Source organism: Emydura macquarii, unplaced genomic scaffold (assembly GCF_026122565.2).
Source record: "Emydura macquarii macquarii isolate MOO-44397 ecotype Brisbane River unplaced genomic scaffold, CSIRO-AGI_Emac_v2 contig_3372, whole genome shotgun sequence".
NCBI lineage: Eukaryota > Metazoa > Chordata > Testudines > Chelidae > Emydura > Emydura macquarii.
Genome location: NW_027133509.1, coordinates 801,740 through 822,060, shown reverse-complemented (window position 1 = coordinate 822,060; position 20,321 = coordinate 801,740). Strand labels below are relative to the sequence as shown.

At 49.0% G+C, this 20,321-nt stretch overlaps 1 protein-coding gene across 4 annotated transcripts in view; it reads left to right on the top strand.

Annotated features, from left to right (window-relative positions):
- Window positions 1-3,135: 3,135 nt before the first annotated feature.
- LOC137143947 (nuclear GTPase SLIP-GC-like) overlaps window positions 3,136-20,321 on the top strand; it is a 46,998-nt gene continuing 29,812 nt past the window's right edge. The window contains exons 1-6 of one of the 4 annotated variants that reach the window (XM_067534021.1): window positions 3,136-3,188; window positions 5,730-5,883; window positions 11,232-11,336; window positions 13,712-13,817; window positions 18,966-19,188; window positions 19,876-20,115. In XM_067534021.1, coding sequence (XP_067390122.1) covers window positions 5,856-5,883; window positions 11,232-11,336; window positions 13,712-13,817; window positions 18,966-19,188; window positions 19,876-20,115 — 702 coding nt within the window. In that variant the 5' untranslated portion in view covers window positions 3,136-3,188; window positions 5,730-5,855. Of the gene's footprint in view, window positions 3,304-5,729; window positions 5,884-11,231; window positions 11,337-13,711; window positions 13,818-18,965; window positions 19,189-19,875; window positions 20,116-20,321 lie in introns of all 4 variants that reach the window. The other 3 variants (XM_067534024.1, XM_067534023.1, XM_067534022.1) reach the window with 3 other exon arrangements.

The following is a 20,321-nucleotide window of genomic DNA, read 5'->3' as shown; positions in this document are numbered from 1 at the left end:
GATTCTTCCGTCCTAAGTGCAGGACTCTGCATTTGTCCTTGATGAACCTCATTAGATTTCTTTTGGCCCAATCCTCCAATTTGTCTAGGTTACTCTGTATCCTATCCCTACCTTCCAGCATATCTACCACTCCCCCCAGCTTAGTGTCATCTGCAAACTTGCTGAAGGTGCAATCCACCCCATCCTCCCGATCATTAATGAAGACGTTGAACAAAACCAGCCCCAGGACTGACCTCTGGGGCACTCCGCTTGTGACCAGCTGCCAGCTAGACATGGAGCCATTGATCACTACTCGTTGAGCCCTATGATCTAGCCAGTTCTCTATCCATTTTATAGTCCTATCATCCAACCCATACTTCTTTAACTTGCTGATAAGAATATTGTGGGAGACTGTATCAAAAGCTTTGCTAAAGTCAAGAAACATCACGTCCACCGCTTTCCCCACATCCACAGAGCCAGTCACCTCTTCATAGAAGGCAATCAGGTTGGTTAGGCATGACTTGCCGTTGGTGAATCCATGCTGACTGTTCCTGATCACCTTCCTGGATGGTTGTTGATGAGCCATTAACGCTGTCTGGCTACTCCATTGCTATACCTGAGAGGCTGGCTGTGGGTGTTCCTAACCTCCCAACGTATTTCAGTAGCACAAACATAGCAAAACTTCACATACAGTCGTGGCACACGCATTCCAACAGGATATTAATGTTCAACAGAGCGAGACTGTTTCGTACGATACCTCACAAGGCATACGTGGTACAAAACATATCAGAATGATACGACAGTGGTGAATATGGGGGTTCCAGGGTGTTGCTCTGAGGTACAGAGTGCCACACTGAGAAATGTATACTCCATATAGGGTTGCCAAGCAGACATTTCAGCAGGAGTGCCAGAACCTCCCCATCCTGCCTCTTCCCCTAAGACCCCACCCCTGCCCCACCTCGTCCCTCCATGATTCTGCTCCCTGTTTACTTGTCTTCCCCTCAGCCCCAGTCACTTTCTGCTCTTCCCTCCTCCTGCTCAGGTCAGGAGGGGCTCTCACCTGCGGAGCCGGGACTGGGAGTGCAGCCACCCGCTGCAGGCGGGAGGCAGCCTTGGCTGAGTAGGGGCTGGCGTGGGCGATGAGCTGGCACCTCCATGCCTCCCCCGCCCGCAGTAACGGGACTTTCGGTGTCCGGTCAGTACATCTGACCAGACACTGTCAGGTCCCCTTTTCAACTGGACTTTCCGGTTGAAAACCGACACTTGGCCACCCTATCCCAGGCGTCTCCAGTGTTCCCACTGCCTAACCAAGAAGATGGAAAAAGTAAGCAAATAATGCACTAAAAAAGTGGTTCAATTCACCAAGAGGCACAGACGAGCTGAAGAGAAACCGGCGTAAGCAGGCAGGCAGATTGAATGACCTCTTGATTTATTGCAAGATTTTAATCGGGCTTCTAAGACTTGTAACTTTGTTCCATAACCCAGACAAGCTCTCCCAGAGAACCTGCACCAAAATAGCCTTTTCCTTATCCTGGGAAAACCTGGACGTGAAGAAGGCTTCCACTCACCCCTGGATGGCTGGCCAGTCCTGACGTCCCCCGGGAAGCACCCCCGCCTTCCCTACCGTAAAGGGCCCGTCCAACATACCCATATCCATGGCAAGGAGTGGTGATCAGGCACTTCTCTCACATTGGGGTCCTGTTTGTGATGCCAGATGTTTGGTTATTTCTAACAGGTTGTCCCTGGGGTGAACTGGGAGACGGAACCTGCTCGTTCCACCTCGACGCCGCGAGTGAGCGAAGGGGGGTTACTTTACAATATTGACACCTATAAAATGAATATTAACAATTACATTATAAATACAATTATACCCACCCCTGTGTGTTGTTTACAGGATCACTATACAGAGGGCAGGCACATCACCTCAAAACCTATTAATTTTACCATAAGGTTTTTTGAAGTAAAGGCATGCCAGAGGGGAGGGAAAATAAGCTTTTTTTCCCACCCAAGGCCTTGTGTAGGAGTGGTGATAGACTCACCCCCTGCGCAGATGGCCAGGAAGGGAGGAAAAGAAGAGAGAGAGAACAGACTCTAACTCGAATTCACACCAACTAGCAGAAACAAGGGTTGCCCATGCCATGACCCTGTTCCCTGTAGCTTAGGCCAGACCACTTATCCAACTTTTAACTCTTTACTCTCCTACAAACGTTTCAGTGAAGTTATGGAACAGGATTCCAAGAGCAGCAAGTAGGGCCAAAAACTCTATCTGGCTTCAAGACTGAGGTTGATAAATGTATGGAGGAGACGGTATGATGAGACTGCCTACAATGGCACATAGAACATCTGCAACTGCTAATGGCAGATATCCCCAATGGCAGGTGATGAGACACCTAGATGGGGAGCACTCTGAGTTACCACAGAGAATTCTTTCCAGGTGTCTGGCTGGTGAGTCTGGTTGAAATTCTCAGGGTCTAATTGATCACCATATTTGGGGGCTGGAAGGAATTTTCTCTCAGAGCAGATTGGCAGAGAGACCTTGGGGGAGGTTTAGCCTTCCTCTGCAGCATGGCTCATGAGTCACTTGCAGGTTTAAACTAGTTTAAATGGTGCAGTCTCTGTAACTTGAAGTCCTTAATTCATGAATTGAGGACTTCAGTAACTCAGCCAGAGCGTAGGGGTCTATTACATGAGTGGGTGGGTGAGGTCCTATGGCCTGCAATGTGCAGGTCAGAGAAGATGATCCCTTCTGGTGTTAACGTCTGAGTCTAAGAGGACTTTGTTATTATGCCAACAGAAAAACTCCTTCTGTGCATGTAGGCTGCATCTAAGCTAGGAGGCTGTGCTGGCACAGCTGTGTCAACATGGACTCTGTAGTGCAGACATTCCCTCAGCTCTCCTTTAAAAGGTAAGTTTCAAACTTTCAGGTTAGCAAAGAAAAGGCTGAAAACATGACCTGGGTGTGTCCTAAAGGCTCAGAAAGCAAAAGCCAAATAAAAAGACCCAAATGTTGTCATCTTTAATCTCGATTTTAAACCAATCCCGTGATCTTATTTGACTCATGACGTTGGGATGCCTGCAGTTGGCAATGATCCCAGGAAGAAGAATTTGGCACAGATGTGACATTTGATCTTAGTTAAGTTTCATTTCTGCTGTTCCAGGAAATTAAGGCGTAGGCAGCAGCCAGCCGGAGGATACGGAGTTAGAAGGAGGTTGTATAAATTCATGTTTTAATTATATTTGTATTTCTTTTGGGAAGCGGTGGTAACTTTTAGGCTGCTTCTGGGTGATACAAGTGGGATGCAGATACAATATTTTTGCTCCTGGGTAAGTGACAGGTTTTTTTTACTGGTAAAGGTGTCTAGATTCAGTCGGGCTTCGAGGCGGATGTTGGTAAGACAAGCTGCTCATTATCTAGCCTAGAGGGAGTTGCTGCATGAGTTGCTTTACTGTACGTGGTGCATTGTCTCTGATGTGTTCGGGTGGTTTGGTCTGGTGCTCTCAGTGGCTATTTTTGGTTTTATGTACACAGATGTTTCATGGCATTGATTGAAATTCTGTTTGGGCAAGTTTGGTCACTTCAACAGTCGTGAAAAATTCCTGGTTCCTGTCAATCTGTGGGTGCACCCCACCTCTTCTGCCCAGTTAATTTAGGTGCCTTAATATGGATTTAGTTACCTAATTTAGGAACATGGGAATTGACAGCCTGGATCAGATCAGGGTCCATATAGTCATTCTCTCATCGGACAATGGCCAGCACTGGCTGCTGCAGACAGGGCCGGCCCTAGACCAAACGGTGCCCCACGTGAGGAGTATCTTCAGTGCCCCCCCTTCATTTATTAAACTTTTGAATACCTAATTTTTATTGCATTTGTAGCCCGTTTCAAGACTTCGGGGCACAATTTGCATGCATGATTTATCCTTATCATATATGACGATCCATTTGCATGCTAGAATCTGTAAATCTGTAGTTGTTCATGCAATATATAAGCAAATAGACACGTTTTTATTAATATTGAGCTTTGTATTTGAACAATTTTATTCATCTTTTTAATTAAAAGGGCTATTTTGATCTGAAATTACCACCCAGTGTCTCTTTAAACTTAAATCTCCTTTTTAGGGGATGGGAATCATAAGACATTTCAGCCCCAAAGCATGTTTCTGGTGAAATGTAGAAGTAGGCAAAATAGATCACATGTCGAAAAGGACATGGCCGAATTAGCCAGGGTTCAGAGAAGGGTGATGAGAATTATTAGGGGCATGGCAAAGCTCTCACATGAGGTGAGATTGAAATGATTTGGATTGTTTACTGTGGTCACTGTATAGCTGGTACCTCGTTTTCCACCTGGACTCTCAGACCCTTTCCCTGCCTCATCCCTGACTGCCCACACTGTCCTCACTCTCCACCCTACTTGGGGGGAGAGGTACAGCACACTGGGAAAGGCAGCCAAGCAGTATCCAGAAGAAGCGGGATACACACCGGGGTCATCATGAGTAGGGGAGCCAATGAGAGGTGGGTCTTGGGATTGAGCAGCAGCGTGATTGGCCAGTTGGCCTGCAGGGCCTGGGTTGGGTGAGTGAGTGGCAAGCGGCCTGGCCAATCAGAAGGCAAGGGAGAGTTTCACTGTGAGTGCTGGCTTGAGTGGCCAATCAGCAAGAGATGCAGAGCTAAGATTTGTAATAGTTTTATTAGTGCAGTCAGCAGTCACCAACCCTCTAACCCAGCACAGTGGACAGATAATACAGAATGTGCATCCCTTGCAGAACAAGCTGAAATGTTAACCATTATCTTCCTCATCACCATCACCTTCCTCATCACCATCGCCAGTGGCTGTCATCCTGGCACCTCTCAAGGGCCACCTCTTCCCCCACACTGATTATCAAGAAGCCCAGAAAGAAATCAGACAGCCCCCTTTATTGCGTTTCAGTCTCTGGCTCCCAATCAGCAACTAGGGCCAGTAAAGAGAGACGTTATTGAAAACTCAAATCCTCTTTACAAAATATTCTTCTGATCTCTAGGGATCATCCACATTACCAGATTACTATACGTTTAGATCTTACCCAAAGTACTGAAGGGTTGGCTGGCAGCGTATCTAAAACTAAAGGTTTATTTTCAAAGAAAAGAAACAAACCAGAAGAGATGTTAAAGGATCAAAGCAATCAGATATATACATATGGCTTTATAGTCCATATATCAGGTTCTTAACAGCACTGGTGAGTTTACTGGCTTGTAAATTTCCTCAGGAGCGATGGGTCTGTCAGTCCTTTGTTCACAGCTTCAGATGTAGAGAAGTTGATCCAGAGGTAAGAAGCAGGAATGAAGACAAAATGGAGATGGTGAAGCTGCCTTTTATGTCCTTTGCCATGTGGCTTGTCCCAAACACAAGCACACAGCACCTGGGCATGGAAAAGCACTTGGAGTCCCCTGTCCCCAGGCGTGTCCTGCTGACTCATGGCTTTTCGCCATGTGCCATCATATAGCTGATTGCCCTTGATGGGCCATCAAGCAGTCTGGACAATGCTCTTTGGGTAGCTGTGGGTAGGGTTAAGTCTGTCTCTAACTGTAGTTGCTGTGAAATACATTGGTGCAGTTACACTGCTGGCTGGAATTGGTGAAATTCCCAGTGTAAACATGGTCTAAGCATCCCATGTAATAAGAGAATTGCTGTGGAAATGCTGAGAGGGTGTAAATGCTGCAAGCTAATTGTGCAGCAAATCAGTTAAGAATGTGACTCATTTTTTCTCCACCTAAGGCAGCTCTTTTCATACCTACGCCTTGCAGAGTCATCCTCAATCTTCTTGAAATCTGAATACATCCTGGTTTTGAAAAGCACTAACAACCCAGTGTCAGCTCATAACTTTGGAACTGGTCTACTAGAATGGCGAGCAGCAGACCTGAATTCTCAGGTAAGATGATGCTCTCTACCACCGTACTCTTAGCGTGAACAGTGTTACATGTATAGGAACAGATCCCCAGTTGGTGTAGATCTGCACACGCTGATTTACAGTCACTGGAGATCTGGCCCAGGATTTCAGTGTTAACCCCTTGCTCTCACTTGCTCATAACTGTCTGAAATGGGAGATTTTTCCCTGCTTGGTCAGAGCACGGGGGAAGCTGGAAGTGTGAGGACAATCTGTTCAGCCATTCTGGAATAAAAGACCTCTCCCAGGTCAGCTGACGCAGGCTGAGGGGCTAAAAATTGCCGTGTAGATGTGGACTGAGGCCCTAACCTCTGGAGCGTTCTGAATGGCCCCTTCTGGCCTTGATGGGCGATGCTTATATGGAGAAGAGGCAGGACAGGGAGGACAGTAGAATGTTGTGGTTGGTTAGGAGGATTGTCACTCCATATAAACGCCGCTGCTGATTGGTGGAGGCAGACGAGGGGGAGGTGTGTGTGAGCTAAATCAGTTGTGGAAACTGACCACGGGAGCCAGGGCTCATAGAGGAGGGGACCTTGCTTCACGGTGCTGCAGGTAAGAGTTCCATATAGGACTGGGACGTGGCCACAAGCAGACCTCTGGTACGAAACTCGTAGGGGGCAAGTGTCCCCCCCGCCCTCACTAAATGGCATCCCTGAGAGGCTCTGAGCTACCACAGTGATGGGTGCCAGGACAAAACCTCTAAGCCCAGCAGTGAAAACAAAAAAGTGTTCTGTTTCCAACTGTGTTAAGCTTTTCAGAGAGCAAGAGCTGAGCTGTTAATGTCAAATCAAGGGTGAAACCTATTTAAGATCTGGGCTAGATCCTCAGCGGGTACAAATTGGTGTGGCTGCATTGAAGACAGCAAAGCTCTGCCAAGTTAGCTGAGGATCTTGCCCCTGACATTTGAATCTGGTGTTTTCAACCCCATCTCTTCGTAAAACTTGGAATAGATAAGGTTGTTATAGCTAAGGTTAATCATTGCATCCGGGAGTCCCAGGCATTGAGCAGGACCCCATGGTGCTGGGTGCTGTACAAACACAAAGAGCAAAATAACAGTCTCTTTCCCAAAGATCTGACAATGTAAGCATACAATTAGAGACAACACGTAGATACAGATAGATGAGGAAGTGCAAGGAAACAATGAGGCAATACTGGTCACATGACAGGTTGTGGTTTCAGCACAGCAGCACCAAACTGCAGTCAGGTGTTTCCAAGCGTTACAGCACAGCAGATCATTAAGGATGGTTTTGAAGATGGTGTAACAGGATGTACAGACTCTAGCAGAGACTAAGGGAATGAAGCAATACTGGGCAAAGAGAGCCCCACCCTTTAGCAGCTGCAAAGCAGGCTCCAAATGGAGAATCTACTCAAAAGGGGATCCTGACAGCCGGGGGGAGGAGTGAAGGGGAGGCCGTGCAAAGGAAGGAAGCCAGTTTTCAGTTTCTGGGGTCCATGCAATGCCCAGCGGAGGATCTGGACTGTGGGAAAGGCCCAACCAGGAGTGTAGGGGCCTAACGCTTTTCCCTCGCACATTCCCTGTGGAGGGAAAACAGCTGGACGCTAGGAAGGGAGCTGGGGAATGCTTATTTGGCTGCCTGAGCTGTTGAGAGTGAGAACTCCCTGCTGGGGACCAGGGGGCTATGAGCACACCCCAGACTGAAAGAGCTGAGGGAGGTAGGAAGCAGTCCAGGGGCGGTTGGCCAGATGCACCAGGAAGAGCAACCGAGACATTCCATGGCTCTCCCTTTAGGTCCCTGGGCTGGGACTCAGTGAAGAGGGAGGTCCCGGTACCCACTATCTTCCCCCCACCTCAGTCCAGGAGAACCCACTGCACCAGGAATTGATGGGCTGCAGTTTCACTGTTAGGCCTGCTCATTTCCAGGCGGCTTGTCCCCATGGCACTCCAAGTACAGTCATTCTCCCACACACATTGTGTGTTGGACCAGTGACCACACAGGACTAAAGGGATGAAAGGACTGTCGGGTCACGGCCTACTAGCCTGTGAGTGAAACCTGTTACAGGTGGATTATGAGGTAGTTTTGAGGATGTTTAGAACTTTTCCCAAGGACAAGGGGCTGCATGGGAGTACGGTGCTTGTTTGGAAATGTAACAAGTCGGCGATGGAGGCTGGTCACATGGGCCGATCAGACGCTGGAGTCAACTTTTCAATACTGAATGAGGACCCAAGGAATTCTAGACCAGTCAGCCTACCTTCAATACCTGGAGAGATGCTGGAACAACTTATTAAGCAATTAGTTTGTAAGCAATAGGGTTATAGGATACAGAAGGACCTAAACAAACTGGAAGATTGGGCCAAAAGAAATCTAATGAGGTTCAACAAAGAAAAGTGCAGAGTCCTCCACTTAGGAAGGAAGAATCCCATGCACAGCTATAGACCGGGGACCAATGAGCTTGGCAGCAGTTCTGCAGAAAAGGACCTGGGGGTAACAGTGGATAAAAAGCTGGATATGAGTCAGCAGTGTGCCCTGGTTGTCAAGAAGGCTAATAGCATATTGGGCTGCATTAGGAGGGGCATTGCCAGCAGGATGCGGGAAGTGATTATTCCCCTCTATTCGGCATTGGTGAGGCCGGATTTAGAGTATTGTGTCCAGTTTTGGGCCCCCCAATACAAAAAGGATGTGGACAAGTTGGAGAGAGTCCAATGGAGGGCAACAAAAATGATGAGGGGGCTGGAGCACAGGACGTATGAGGTGAGGCTGAGGGAACTAGGCTTGTTTAGTCTGCAGAAGAGAAGAATGAGGGGGGATTTGATAGCAGCCTTTAACTACCTGAAAGGGGGTTCCAGGGAGGATGGGGCTAGGCTGTTCTCGGTGGTGGCAGATGACAGAACAAGGAGCAACGGTCTCAAGTTGCAGTGGGGGAGGTCTAGGTTGGACATTAGGAAAGTTTTTTTCACTAGGAGGCTGGTGAAGCACTGGAATGGGTTACCTAGGGAGGTGGTGGAATCTCCATCTTTAGAGATTTTTAAACTGAGGCTTGACAAAGCCCTGGCTGGGATGATATAGCTGAGGTTGGTCCTGCTTTGAGCAGGGGGTTGGACTAGATGACCTCCTGAGGTCCCTTCCAACACTAATATTCTATGATTCTATAAACTCTGGCAAGTGAAGTATAAAAACATAATTAGGATGGCCAAAAAAGAATTTAAAGAACAGCTAGCCAAAGACCCAAAAAGTAACGGCAAAATATTTTTAAAGTATATCAGAAGCAGAAAGCCTGGTAAAGAATCAGTGGGGCCACTGGGAGATCGAGATGCTAAAGGAGCACTCCAGGATGATAAGACCATTGCAGAAAAATTAAATGAATTCTTTGCATCAGTCTTCATGGCTGAGGGTGTGAGGGAGATTCCCAAACCTGAGCCATTCTTTTTAGGTGACAAATCTGAGGAACTGTCCCAGACTGAGCAGTCAGAGGAGGAGGTTTTGGAACAAATTGTTAAATTAAACAGTAATAAGTCACCAGGAACAGATGGTATCACCCAAGAGTTCTGAAGGAACTCAAATGTGAAATTGCAGAACTACTAACTGTGGTATGTAACCTATCATCAAATCAGCTTCTGTACTAGATGACTGAAGGATTGCTGATGTGATGCCAATTTTTTTAAAAAGGTTCCCGAGGCGACCCCAGTAACTATAGGCCAGTAAGCCTAATTTCAGTACTGGGCCAATTGGTTGAAACTACAGTAAAGAACAGAATTATCAGACACACAGAGATGAACACAATTTGTTGGGAAAAGTCAACATGGTTTTTGTTAAGGGAAATCATGCCTCATCAATCTACTAGAATTCTTTGAGAGAGTCAACAAGCATGTGGACAAGGGTGATCCAATGAATATAGCGTTCTTAGATTTTCAGAAAGCTTGTGACAAGGTCACTCACCAAGGGCTCTTAAGCAAAGTAAGTAGTCATGGGTTAAGAGGGAAGGTCCTCTCATGGGTCAGTAACTGGTTAAAGGATAGGAAACAAAAGGTAGGAATAAATGTTCAGTTCACAGGGCGAGAGGTAAATAATGGTGTCCCCCAGGGTCTGTACTGGGACCAGCACTGTTCAACATATTTATAAATGATCTGGAAAAAGAGGTAAACCGTGAGGTGGCAAAATTTGCAGATGATACAAAACTACTCAAGATAGGTAAGTCCAAAGCAGACTGAGAGGAGTTACAAAGGGATCTCACAAAACTGGGTAACAAAATGGCAGATGAAATTCAATGTTGATAAATGCAAAGTAATGCACATTGGAAAACATAATCCCAACTGTACATATAAAATGATGGGGTCTAAATTAGCTGTTACCACTCAAGAAAGAGATCTTGGAGTCATTGTAGATAGTTCTCCGAAAACATCCACTCAATGTGGAGCAGTAGTCAAAAAAGCTAACCGAATGTTGGAAATCATGAGGAAAGGGATAGATAATAAGACAGAAAATATCATATTGCTTCTATATAAATCCATGGTACACCCACATCTTGAATACTGCAAACAGATGTGGTTGTCCCATCTCAAAAAGATAATTGGAAAAGGTACAGGAAATGACAACAAAAATGACTGGGGTATGGAACAGTTTCCATATAAGGAGAGATGAATAAGACTGGGACTTTTCAGCTTGGAAAAGAGATGACTAAGGGGGGATATGACAGAGGTCTATAAAATCATGACTGATGTGGAGAAAGTAAATAGGGAATTGTTGTTAACTCCTCATAACAAAGAACAAGGGGTAACCAAATGCAATTAATAGACAGCAGGTTTAAAACAAGCAAAAAGAAGTATTTTGTCTTCGTCAACCTGTGAACTCCTTGCCAGAGGATGTTGTGAAAGCCCAGACTATAAGAGGGTTCAAAAAGAACTGGATAAGTTCATAGAACATAGGTCCATCAATGGCTATGAGACAGGATGGGCAGGGATACAAAGCCATGCTCTAAAGTGTCGCTAGCCTGTTTGCCAGAAGCTGGGAATGGGTGATAGGGGATGGATCATTTGATGATGACCTGTTCTGTTCATTCCCTCTGAAGTACCTGGCATTGGCCACCGTCAGAAAACAGGAAACTGGGCTAGATGGACCATTGGTCTGACCCAGTATGGCTGTTCTTATGTTCTTATGAATAACTGTGGCCAGGTCTTAATATGTATGCAGCACCTAGCACAGTCCCAGTCTCTACCAGTACTTTAATGCAAATAAAAGTGATGGATTTATACCCATAAGTGGATCAGTGTCTTCTCATGCCATCTGTACTGAACCTCAGGTCATTAGCAAGCCTTGTAACTCATGCCCATCTCTAATGTGATTGTGCTAATGAGAATGCCTCTTTAACCTGAAAAGGTGCCGAGTGGGAAGATATAAATGTATCATCATCTGCCAAGAAAAAGAGGAAGTTAGACAAGTATCGAGCATTCGAGTTGGAGGAGCAAGAGTCCCTGAAAACCTGTAAGTATGAAAACTGCCAGCCCCTGCTGACACTGGGGAGCTGTGCCTGCAATACTCAGGGCTTTGGGGAGAGGGCAAAACTGGACCCAGCCCTGGCTGTGGTGGAGGGCACAGAAGCCATTTTCCCTCCCCAGGGGTCGGGTGCAAGGCTGCACAGCCCATATTCATGTGGCTGCTCTGTGGCACTGGCAGCAGGGGGCATCAGGGCCGCGGCATTCCATCGAAGGTGTGATGCTTCTCGGGTCACCCAGGGCTGTGAGCTGAGCGTTGGCCCTGGAATACAACCAGCCTGTCAGCTGCCCAAGCACCCGCCTCTGGGCTACACCAGTCTGCCCTGCCCTGCAGACTGACCATATACGCATGCCAGCCCCGAGTGCCTTCAAAGTGTCCCCACTCTGGTATCCAGCCCCTGGTCACTGGACCCCCACAGAAATCCCAGATCCTCTGTTCCCAGCTGAGTTTTACCTTAGCCCAGCTCTCCATCTCCTCACACAGCACTTCAGTTCAATCCTAGCAAAACAAAAGGGAATTAGTTTAAGAAAGCCTGGAGATTCCACTGGAAACAATTGTGAGGGATGGAAACAAATGGTGACATAAAAGAAAGTCGTAAGACACGAACTAGGGCCTGTAGTCAGTTGTTCTTAGTGCGACATTGGCTCTGCGCAGATAGCCAGCCCAGCAAACCTTGCTCAAACTGCCCAGATAGACGACAGATCCCTTTCATTAACAAAGGCACATTGGCAGGTTAATTATCGACGAAGCAGAATCCTAGTATCCAGTAGACTCAACAGGACCACTGACACACGTATGCCTGTAACGATGGACCAGCTCAGTGAATGGCAGGACTTTCCATTTCCCCCTCGGCCGGACAAAAACATCCCCTTTGAGATTCCTCTTTTATACATCGATATAAATAAATTATGTATTGCCCCTCTGACGTGGTGAGTGACCACCCTGTACCTTGTACCTGTTGATTTGATCAAAACATCTCTATCCATCCCCCTGCAATCCTGACCTTATCTTTAAGGGGGGTCAGTGTGTCCTTGTGTCACCTTCGGGGAGTGTGTTCACACCATAGCCGTATATCAGAGTGTTCTGGTACCACCCTTCTGGAGCGTGTTTCTGTGAATATTTAGTGCCCAGAAGTGCTGGTGTTTTTGCAACACCAGCCCTGTTCTTGCCAAGTTCATGTATTGGGTAGTGAATCTGACAGCAGGCATCTGCTTTGTAACAGGGCAGGGCCTGACTTTTGCTAACTCTTCTTTGTATTAGCAGGGCTTGACTTGAGTTCAGCCTTAGGCCTCATACCAAGCCTCGTGTCTCAGGCTCTCTTTGTACGACAGGGCCTGCACTTATTAACAGCTGCCACTTTCCTAGCTACTAGAGTACAGTCTCACCCCAAAGTTCAGTCTTTTGCAGTGCTTGCTAGTCTCAGGTAGCCAGGACCAAGTCTTCCATGACCCACCCCCACTCATCCTGTGATCTATGGAATCAGTCCTTTGTTTTTATTCACAGGCCAGGCCATCCCCTCACTGCCCTATTGTTCCTTTTTACTGCCAAGCGGTTTCAAGGTTTACAGTTTGTCTTTGATGATTTTCCATTGACTTTTCTGAGTTTAGGGCAAGGTAGACAATTAAGCAATGCATTACATAATTGGCTAGCCTGGGAAAGGTGACAGCTCCCTCCTGCTTGACTGGGCCATCGCTGAGACATATGGTTCATTTTCACTCCAAGACTCAAGGGCACCAATGTTCAATAGACTGACATTATTCATTAAATATCACTGGAACACATCATCTCAATGTGATGATAAGTATCAATAAGTTACAAACGTCCAGTAGAGATCTCACATGTTACCATTTGTGGATAAATACCATGAAAATGGGGTATTAGATGTAGTGAGTTGTCAGATCTGAGACAAGAGTTACTTGTAAAGAACAGCGAAGTCTTTGCCAATTGGCCCCAGTGGGCCTCACTCTGAAAGCTCACCTGAAATAGCCTCTAGCACATTAGTTCTCAACTTATTTACCATTGTGAGCCACATACGCAGCTCTCTATTTGTTATGTGGGCCACATCCACACAATATATATACTGCCTGTATGGCCCTGAGGATCTCGTATGGGCCACAGCTGTGTGCTGGTTGTGTCTCAAGCAGTCGGCAGGTTGAGAACTACTGCACTAGCAGAACAGCACCCGCTAGCACCATGCTGGGACATTGGCTCAGGGGGATGGAGGGCCATCTATCGAATCACCGCTTCTGTTTCACCCTGGGTTTTCCCAGAAGGTCTCCCCTTCTTGCTCTGAGTTGGCACAATGCAGCGTAGCTGGTGAGAGCTGACTCTAACCCTAGCATGTAATTGTATCCTCCTTCCAGATGAATCTATGGAATCCAGGATCAGGAAAGTTGTGAACATTATGTACGAGAAGCTGACCGCCTCTCTGCCCCAGGAAAATATGTCGGACGAGATTAAATATCTCACGTGAGTCTGCAGCCCAGTTTCTCTCTTAAAGTCTAATTATTTAGACACCACAGCCCGTGCTCGCACAGGCCTCTGCTTACCAGCTCTATGGACAGACCCACCTCACAATGGGCAGATCTAGGTCTAAACTCCTTGTGCATTCGAAGGGTTTGGGTGCAGACCTGTCTCTTGATAGCACCATAGGAAATGACAGACTGGATCATGGTCCCTCTTCAGGAAGGAGAGACAGGGGTGAAGGGGTGGAGGAGTTGCACTGTATGTAAGAAAGCATTATGATTGCTCTGAGCTCCAGTATGAAACTGGAGATAAGCCAGTTGAGAGTCTCTGGGTTAAGCTTAGAAACAAGAACAATAAGGGGGATGTCGGAGTGGGTGTCTGTTATAGACCACCAGACGAGGAGGACGAGGTAGATGAGGCTTTCTTCAGTCAGCTAGGGAAAGTTTCCAGTTCACAGGACTTGGTTCTCCTGGGGTCTTCAATCACCCTGACATCTGCTGGAAGAGCAATACAGCAGAGCACAGACAATCCAGGCAGTTTCTGGAGAGTGTTGCAGACAACTTCCTGGTGCAAGTGTTGGAGCAACCAGCTAGGGCCGTGTTCCTCTTGACCTGCTGCTCACAAACAGGGAAGATTTGGTGGGGAAGTAGAAGTGGGTGGCAACCTAGGCAGCAGTGACCATGAGATGGTCGAGTTCAGGATCCTGAAAAAAAGGAAGAAAGGAGAACAGCAGGATACGGACCCTGGACTTCAGAAAAGCAGACTTTGACTCCCTCAGGAAGCTGATGGGCAGAATGTCCTGGGAGGCTAATATGAGGGGGAAAGGAATCCAAGAGAGCATCCCGATGTGCGGAAAGAATAGCAAATATGGTAGGCGCCCAGCTTGGCTTAACAAAGAAGTCTTTGGTGAAGTTAAACTCAAAAAAGAAGCTTACAAGAAGTGGAAGCTTGGTCAGGTGACTAGGGAGGAGTATAAAAATACTGCTTGAACATGCAGGAATGAAATCAGGAAGGCCAACGCGCAATTGGAGTTGCAGCTAGCAAGGGACATGAAAGGGAACAAGAAGGGTTTCTACAGGTATGTTACCAACAAGAGGAAGCTTAGGGAAAGTGTGGGCCCCTTACAGAATGGGGGAGGCAACCTAGTGACAGAGGATGTGGAGAAAGCTGAGGTACTCAATGCCTTTTTTCCCTCTGTCTTCACACACAAGGTCAGCTCCCAGACTACTGCACTGGGCAGCACAGAATGGGGAGGAAGTGAACATCCCGCAGTGCTGAAGGAACAGTTTCAGGACTATTTAGAAAGATTGGCCATACACAAGTCCATGGGGCAAATGCAATGCATCTGAGGGTGCTGAGGGAGTTGGCTGATGTGATTTCAGAGCCATTAGCTATTATCTTTGAAAGCTCGTTGCAATTGAGGGAGGTGCCTGTTGATTGGAAAAAGGCAAATATAGTCCCCATCATCAATAAAAGGGAAGAAAGAGGATCCATGGAACTACAGACCAGTCAGCCTCACCTCAATCCCTGGAAAAATCATGGAGCAGGTCCTCAAGGAATCCATTTTAAGGCACTTGGAAGAGAGGAAGGTGATCAGGAACAGTCAAAATGGATTCACCCAGGGCAAGTCATGCCTGACCAACCTGATTGCCTTCTATGAAGAGGTGACTGGCTCTGTGGATGTGGGGAAAGCGGTGGACGTGATATACCTTGACTTTAGCAAAACTTTTCATATAGTCTCCCACAGTATTCTTATCAGCAAGTTAAAGAAGTATGGGTTGGATGAATGGACCATAAAATGGATAGAGAGCTAGCTAGGTCATCGGGCTCAATGGATAGTGATCAACGGCTCCATGTCTAGCTGGCAGCTGGTCACAAACAGAGTGCCCCAGGGGTCGGTTTTGTTCAACATCTTCCTTAATGATCTGGAGGATGGGGTAGATTGCACCCTCAGCAAGTTTGCAGATGACACTAAGCTGGGGGGAGTGGTAGATACCCTGGAAGGTAGGGTTAGGATGCAGAGTGACCTAGACAAACTGGAGGATTGGGCCAAAGGAAATCTGATTGTGAACAAGCACAAGTGCGAAGTCCTCCACTTAGGATGGAAGAATCCCATGCACAGCTACAGACTGGGGACCGATGAGCTAGGCAGCAGTTCTGCAGAAAAGGACCTGGGGGTAACAGTGGATAAGAAGCTGGATATGAGTCAGCAGTGTGCCCTGGTTGCCAAGAAGGCTAATGGCACATTGGGCTGCGTTAGTAGGAGCATTGCCAGCAGATCGAGGGAAGTGATTATTCCCCTCTATTCAGCATTGGTGAGGCCACATTTGGAGTATTGTGTCCAGTTTTGGGCCCCCCAATACAAAAAGGATGTGGACAAGTTGGGACGAGTCCAGCGGTGGGCAATAAAAAAGATTAGGGGGCTGGAGCACAAGACTTATGAGGAGAGATTGGGAGAACTTGGCTTGTTCAGTCTACAGAAGAGAAGAATGAGGGGGGATTTGATAGCCGCCTTCAACTACCTGAAAGGGGGTTCCAGGGAGGATGGAGCTAGGCTGTTCTCAGTGGTGGCAGATGACAGAACAAAGAGCAATGGTCTCAAGTTGCAGTTGGGGAGGTCTAGGTTGGACGCTGGGAAAAATGTATTTCCTAGGAGGGTAGTTGTAGACCCCTCTTGACAGTCTGGGAGGGAGGCCTCACCCCTGCACTACCCTGCCTCAGCAGGGATAGTCCCAGCTCGGGACTGGGGGAACAGTCCCCGAGCTTTACCTAGTTCAAGTCCCCCAGGAGGGGCAGCAAAGCAGTCTAAGGGTTACTGGTGTGGTGGGGGAAGGGAGAGGGGGACGCAGGCCCACCCAACTCCACTGCGTCCCAGCCCAAGTCCTTAGCTGTGGCTGAGAGGTATGCCACGGGGTCAGTGGGGTCCCGACCGAAACACGCTGACTTACTGTCCGGCTCCCCAGTTCCCAGACCGTGTGCCCCTCTCCTGGGCCACTTCCTTCCCCCTGTCCCTCAGGTACCTGGGATTCTGGAGTCCAGTCACCCTTGTCAGGGTGGGTGCCCAGGGGCAGATTGTAGAATCCCTCAATCTTGTTGGGGGGTGGCAGGTCGGGCAGCTCTTCGGGGCCGTTGGTGGGGGGTAGCTCCTTCAGGTTGGGCCCAGTCAAGGCCCACGCCTCACCCTTGTTCGCCTGTCCTTCCAGGGACAGCTCCTCCAAGTCTGGCCCGCGTAGGGCCCCTTCCTCCACATCTGCATCGGGCAACTCCTCCAGGTCCTCGACCCTCGGAATCCCCTGGTCCGACAGGGTGGGGGTATCTGGGGGTACCGTGGGGCCCCAGGCCTCGCGCTGGTCCTTCGCCTGCTCCCGGATGCCGGCCCTGGTCCGCTTCCCTGGATACCTGGTCTCAGTCGGCTCACCTGGGTACCAGGCCGCCAGCAACCCTGAAGGACCAGGAGGGACATCCTTCCCCTCCCGGAGCCAGCTCCTGACTGAGCTCCTGGGCCTCCCCTTTGTACTTCCTGTCCCGCCCCCTCGCTTCCGGGTTGGTAGACAGGCAGGCTCTAGCTCCGCCCCCACCGGCCCGGTCTGGTTCTCCCTGGCAGTCTGGGAGGGAGACCACACCCCCTCACTACAGTGGTGAAGCACTGGAATGGGTTACCTGGGGAGGTGGTGGAATCTCCATTTTAGAGGTTTTTAAGCTGCGGCTTGACAAAGCCCTGGCTGGGATGATTTAGTGGAGGTTGGTCCTGCTGTGAGCAGGGGGTTGGACTAGATACTTCCTGAGGTCCCTGCCAACTCTAATCTTCTATGATTCCCACTAGCCCAGTGTCTTGTCTCTGACAGAGGCAGCACCAGCTGCTTCAGAAGAAAGTATAAGGACCCTGCAGTTATGGGATATCCCTGCTGCACGGCCCGTTCATTCCCCCAGCTGTGTACAGCTCCTGGAAAAGATAACACCACTGCAGGTATCTTCTCAACACAGGTCTCTGCACAGGGCTCCAAGAGAAAATTGCTGACGGGTGGGGCATCCCCAATGGTGCAAGTTCTATAGACTCTTGCTGCTCAGGAACCAAGGAGGAGCAAAGAGCTGGTGTGATGGCGCAAGACCTTTGCGCAGGCTGCTGTGGGCTTACACAGCTCCCTGGGGATGCTCCCAGTTTGAGATCAGGCCCCACTGCCTTTTCCAGCCAGGGTGAACCCTGCCCCCTGAACAGGATGATGTGGGGAGATCAAGGCCATTGGGGTATGTCTGCAATGTAGTAAACCTGACCCATGCCTACAGACTAGGGGTTTCCAAGCCTGCGCTTGTGCGTCCACATGACGTTGTAAACCCGGGCTTACGATGGTTGGACCCAGGACTCACAACCATTACACAGACCTGAGTCAGACTGGGAGGTGCTGCGTCAGTGCAAAGATGCCCCCACACCAGCCAAACGAGGGAGGGAGCCATGACTCTGGCTCACTCAGCTCAGCGGGGCTGTCAGTCCACTCCTGGTGTGCAGGAACCTGGAACCCCTCTCTGTTCTCAGGTCTGTCGGGGAGCTGACAGGGAAATCCAGGTCCACCCGGTCCTCTGGGTTCCAGCTCAGAGCCCTCCAGCTAGACAAGGAGAGTCAAGATTTGCTGACTCTGACAGAGCCCTGAGATCCTTCCTTCCTACCTTCCCTTGGGCATCTGCAGCTCATCACTCTGTTGGCCGGCTGCCCCTTTCTGGGGTGGTGTCCCTGGGCAGCTCTGTAGCAGTCTGATGACGGAGTTCCTTTCTCCAACATGCTCACTCTGCTGGTCTGCCAAGCAGCAGTGGCTGGCAGTGCCTGGATTAACCCTTTGGTTGTTGGGCTAGCGTGGGGTACACACACCCATGACACAGACCTTCTGCTTCTGGGGGCGTAACCCAGGGTTCCTCACACCCTCGCCAGCTGTAGCCGCTCTCGGCCTTGGTTCATGGCGTATGGTGCTGACACTTGTCTATCCATCCCGCCAAACCTTCACGATGGCGGAGCCTGATCCAGTGTTCATTGAAATCATTTGAGGAGGGGCATCTTTCCATTGACTGCAATGGGTCTCTGTTTGTGAGGAAGGGAGCTGCCTGGCCTTTCCCAAATACATGAGTCTGTCTAACCCTCCCTCCCTCTCCCCTCCTCCTCAGGAACCGTCTCCTCACCTTGAAGACCAAGTCTTCCTTGGACCCCATTTACATCGGGCTCTTTGGTGGTACTGGGGCCGGGAAGAGCACGCTGTTCAATGCCATCGTCGAGCACAAGTTCTTCCTGCCAGTGTCAGGGAGTGAAGCCTGCACCTCATGCATAGTGCAAGTCAACAGCAACCAGGGCAAAAACTACGAGGCAAAAATTCACCTTCTCTCACGAGAGGCAAGGCTGATTCCTCTACATGGCACGGGGCATGGGGTGGATGTGTTCTTTAGGACAGTATCCTGGCTGCTCGGTGTGTAGCCCTGCCCTCTCCACAGTGAATCTCTGTCTTATGGAGAGGGCGGCTGGCTGCCTGGCCCACATGGCCCCTGCTGGATGCTTCTTACATTGGGGCTCATTCCTGCCTGATGATGGCTGTGGGCTCCAGGACAGGGTTGGGGCTGGTTCTCTGCTGCTTAGGAGGCCCAGAGTGGACAAGAGGAAGCAACAGCACTTCCCTCCCTGCTTTGCTTGCAGTTGGCCAGAGGGGATTCCCGCTGCTAGAACCACAGCTGGTTTGTCTGCTGCACAATCCAGGGAACCACTCATGCTGCTTCTGCACTATTGCTCCCCATATCTTCTCCTGCAGCACTGAGCCACTTCTCAGCTCCCCTACCACACCCTCTGCTCAGCATTCAAACAGCTCTTCAGTCACTTTAGTTGGACGGCTGTTACACCACTCCCACCCAGCCCGAGCTCCAGGCACCCCCATAGCTACTGACATCCACGACCGCTGCCTGTAGAACCCTAATCAAATCCAGCCCCAGCACCTGCATTATCCCATAATAACAACCTTGCCCAGCTCCCAGCCCAGCACCCAAATGCCCAAGGTAATAATGGCCTGTTTGCCCTGCTCTGCCCTGGCAGGAATGGAATAAGGAACTGAAGAATCTGGTGGAGCTTGTGAAGAAACCTGAGGAGGAGGAGGAGGAAGGGGAGGAGGAAGAAGAAGAAGGGGAGGAGGAGGGTGATGTAGGTGAAGCTGTCCAAAAGCTTCGAGCGCTCTATGGGAAAGATGCTGAAGCCAGATCTTACGAAGATCTATTGAGTGCGAAGCTACTAGTAAATATCCCTGCCTCAAAATGGATTCAACTCAAAGCAGCGCAGGTGAGTGAGTGTCTGTTCATAAATTCCAAATCCAGAAGACCATTGTAGGTTCAAAAAAGAATTAGATAAATTCACGGAGGACAAGTCTATCAATGGCTATTAGCCAAGGTGATCAGGGACAAACCCCATGCTCTGGGTTTCCCTAAACCTCTCACTGCCAGAAATTGGGAGTGGACGACAGGGGATGAATCATTAGATAAAGAGCT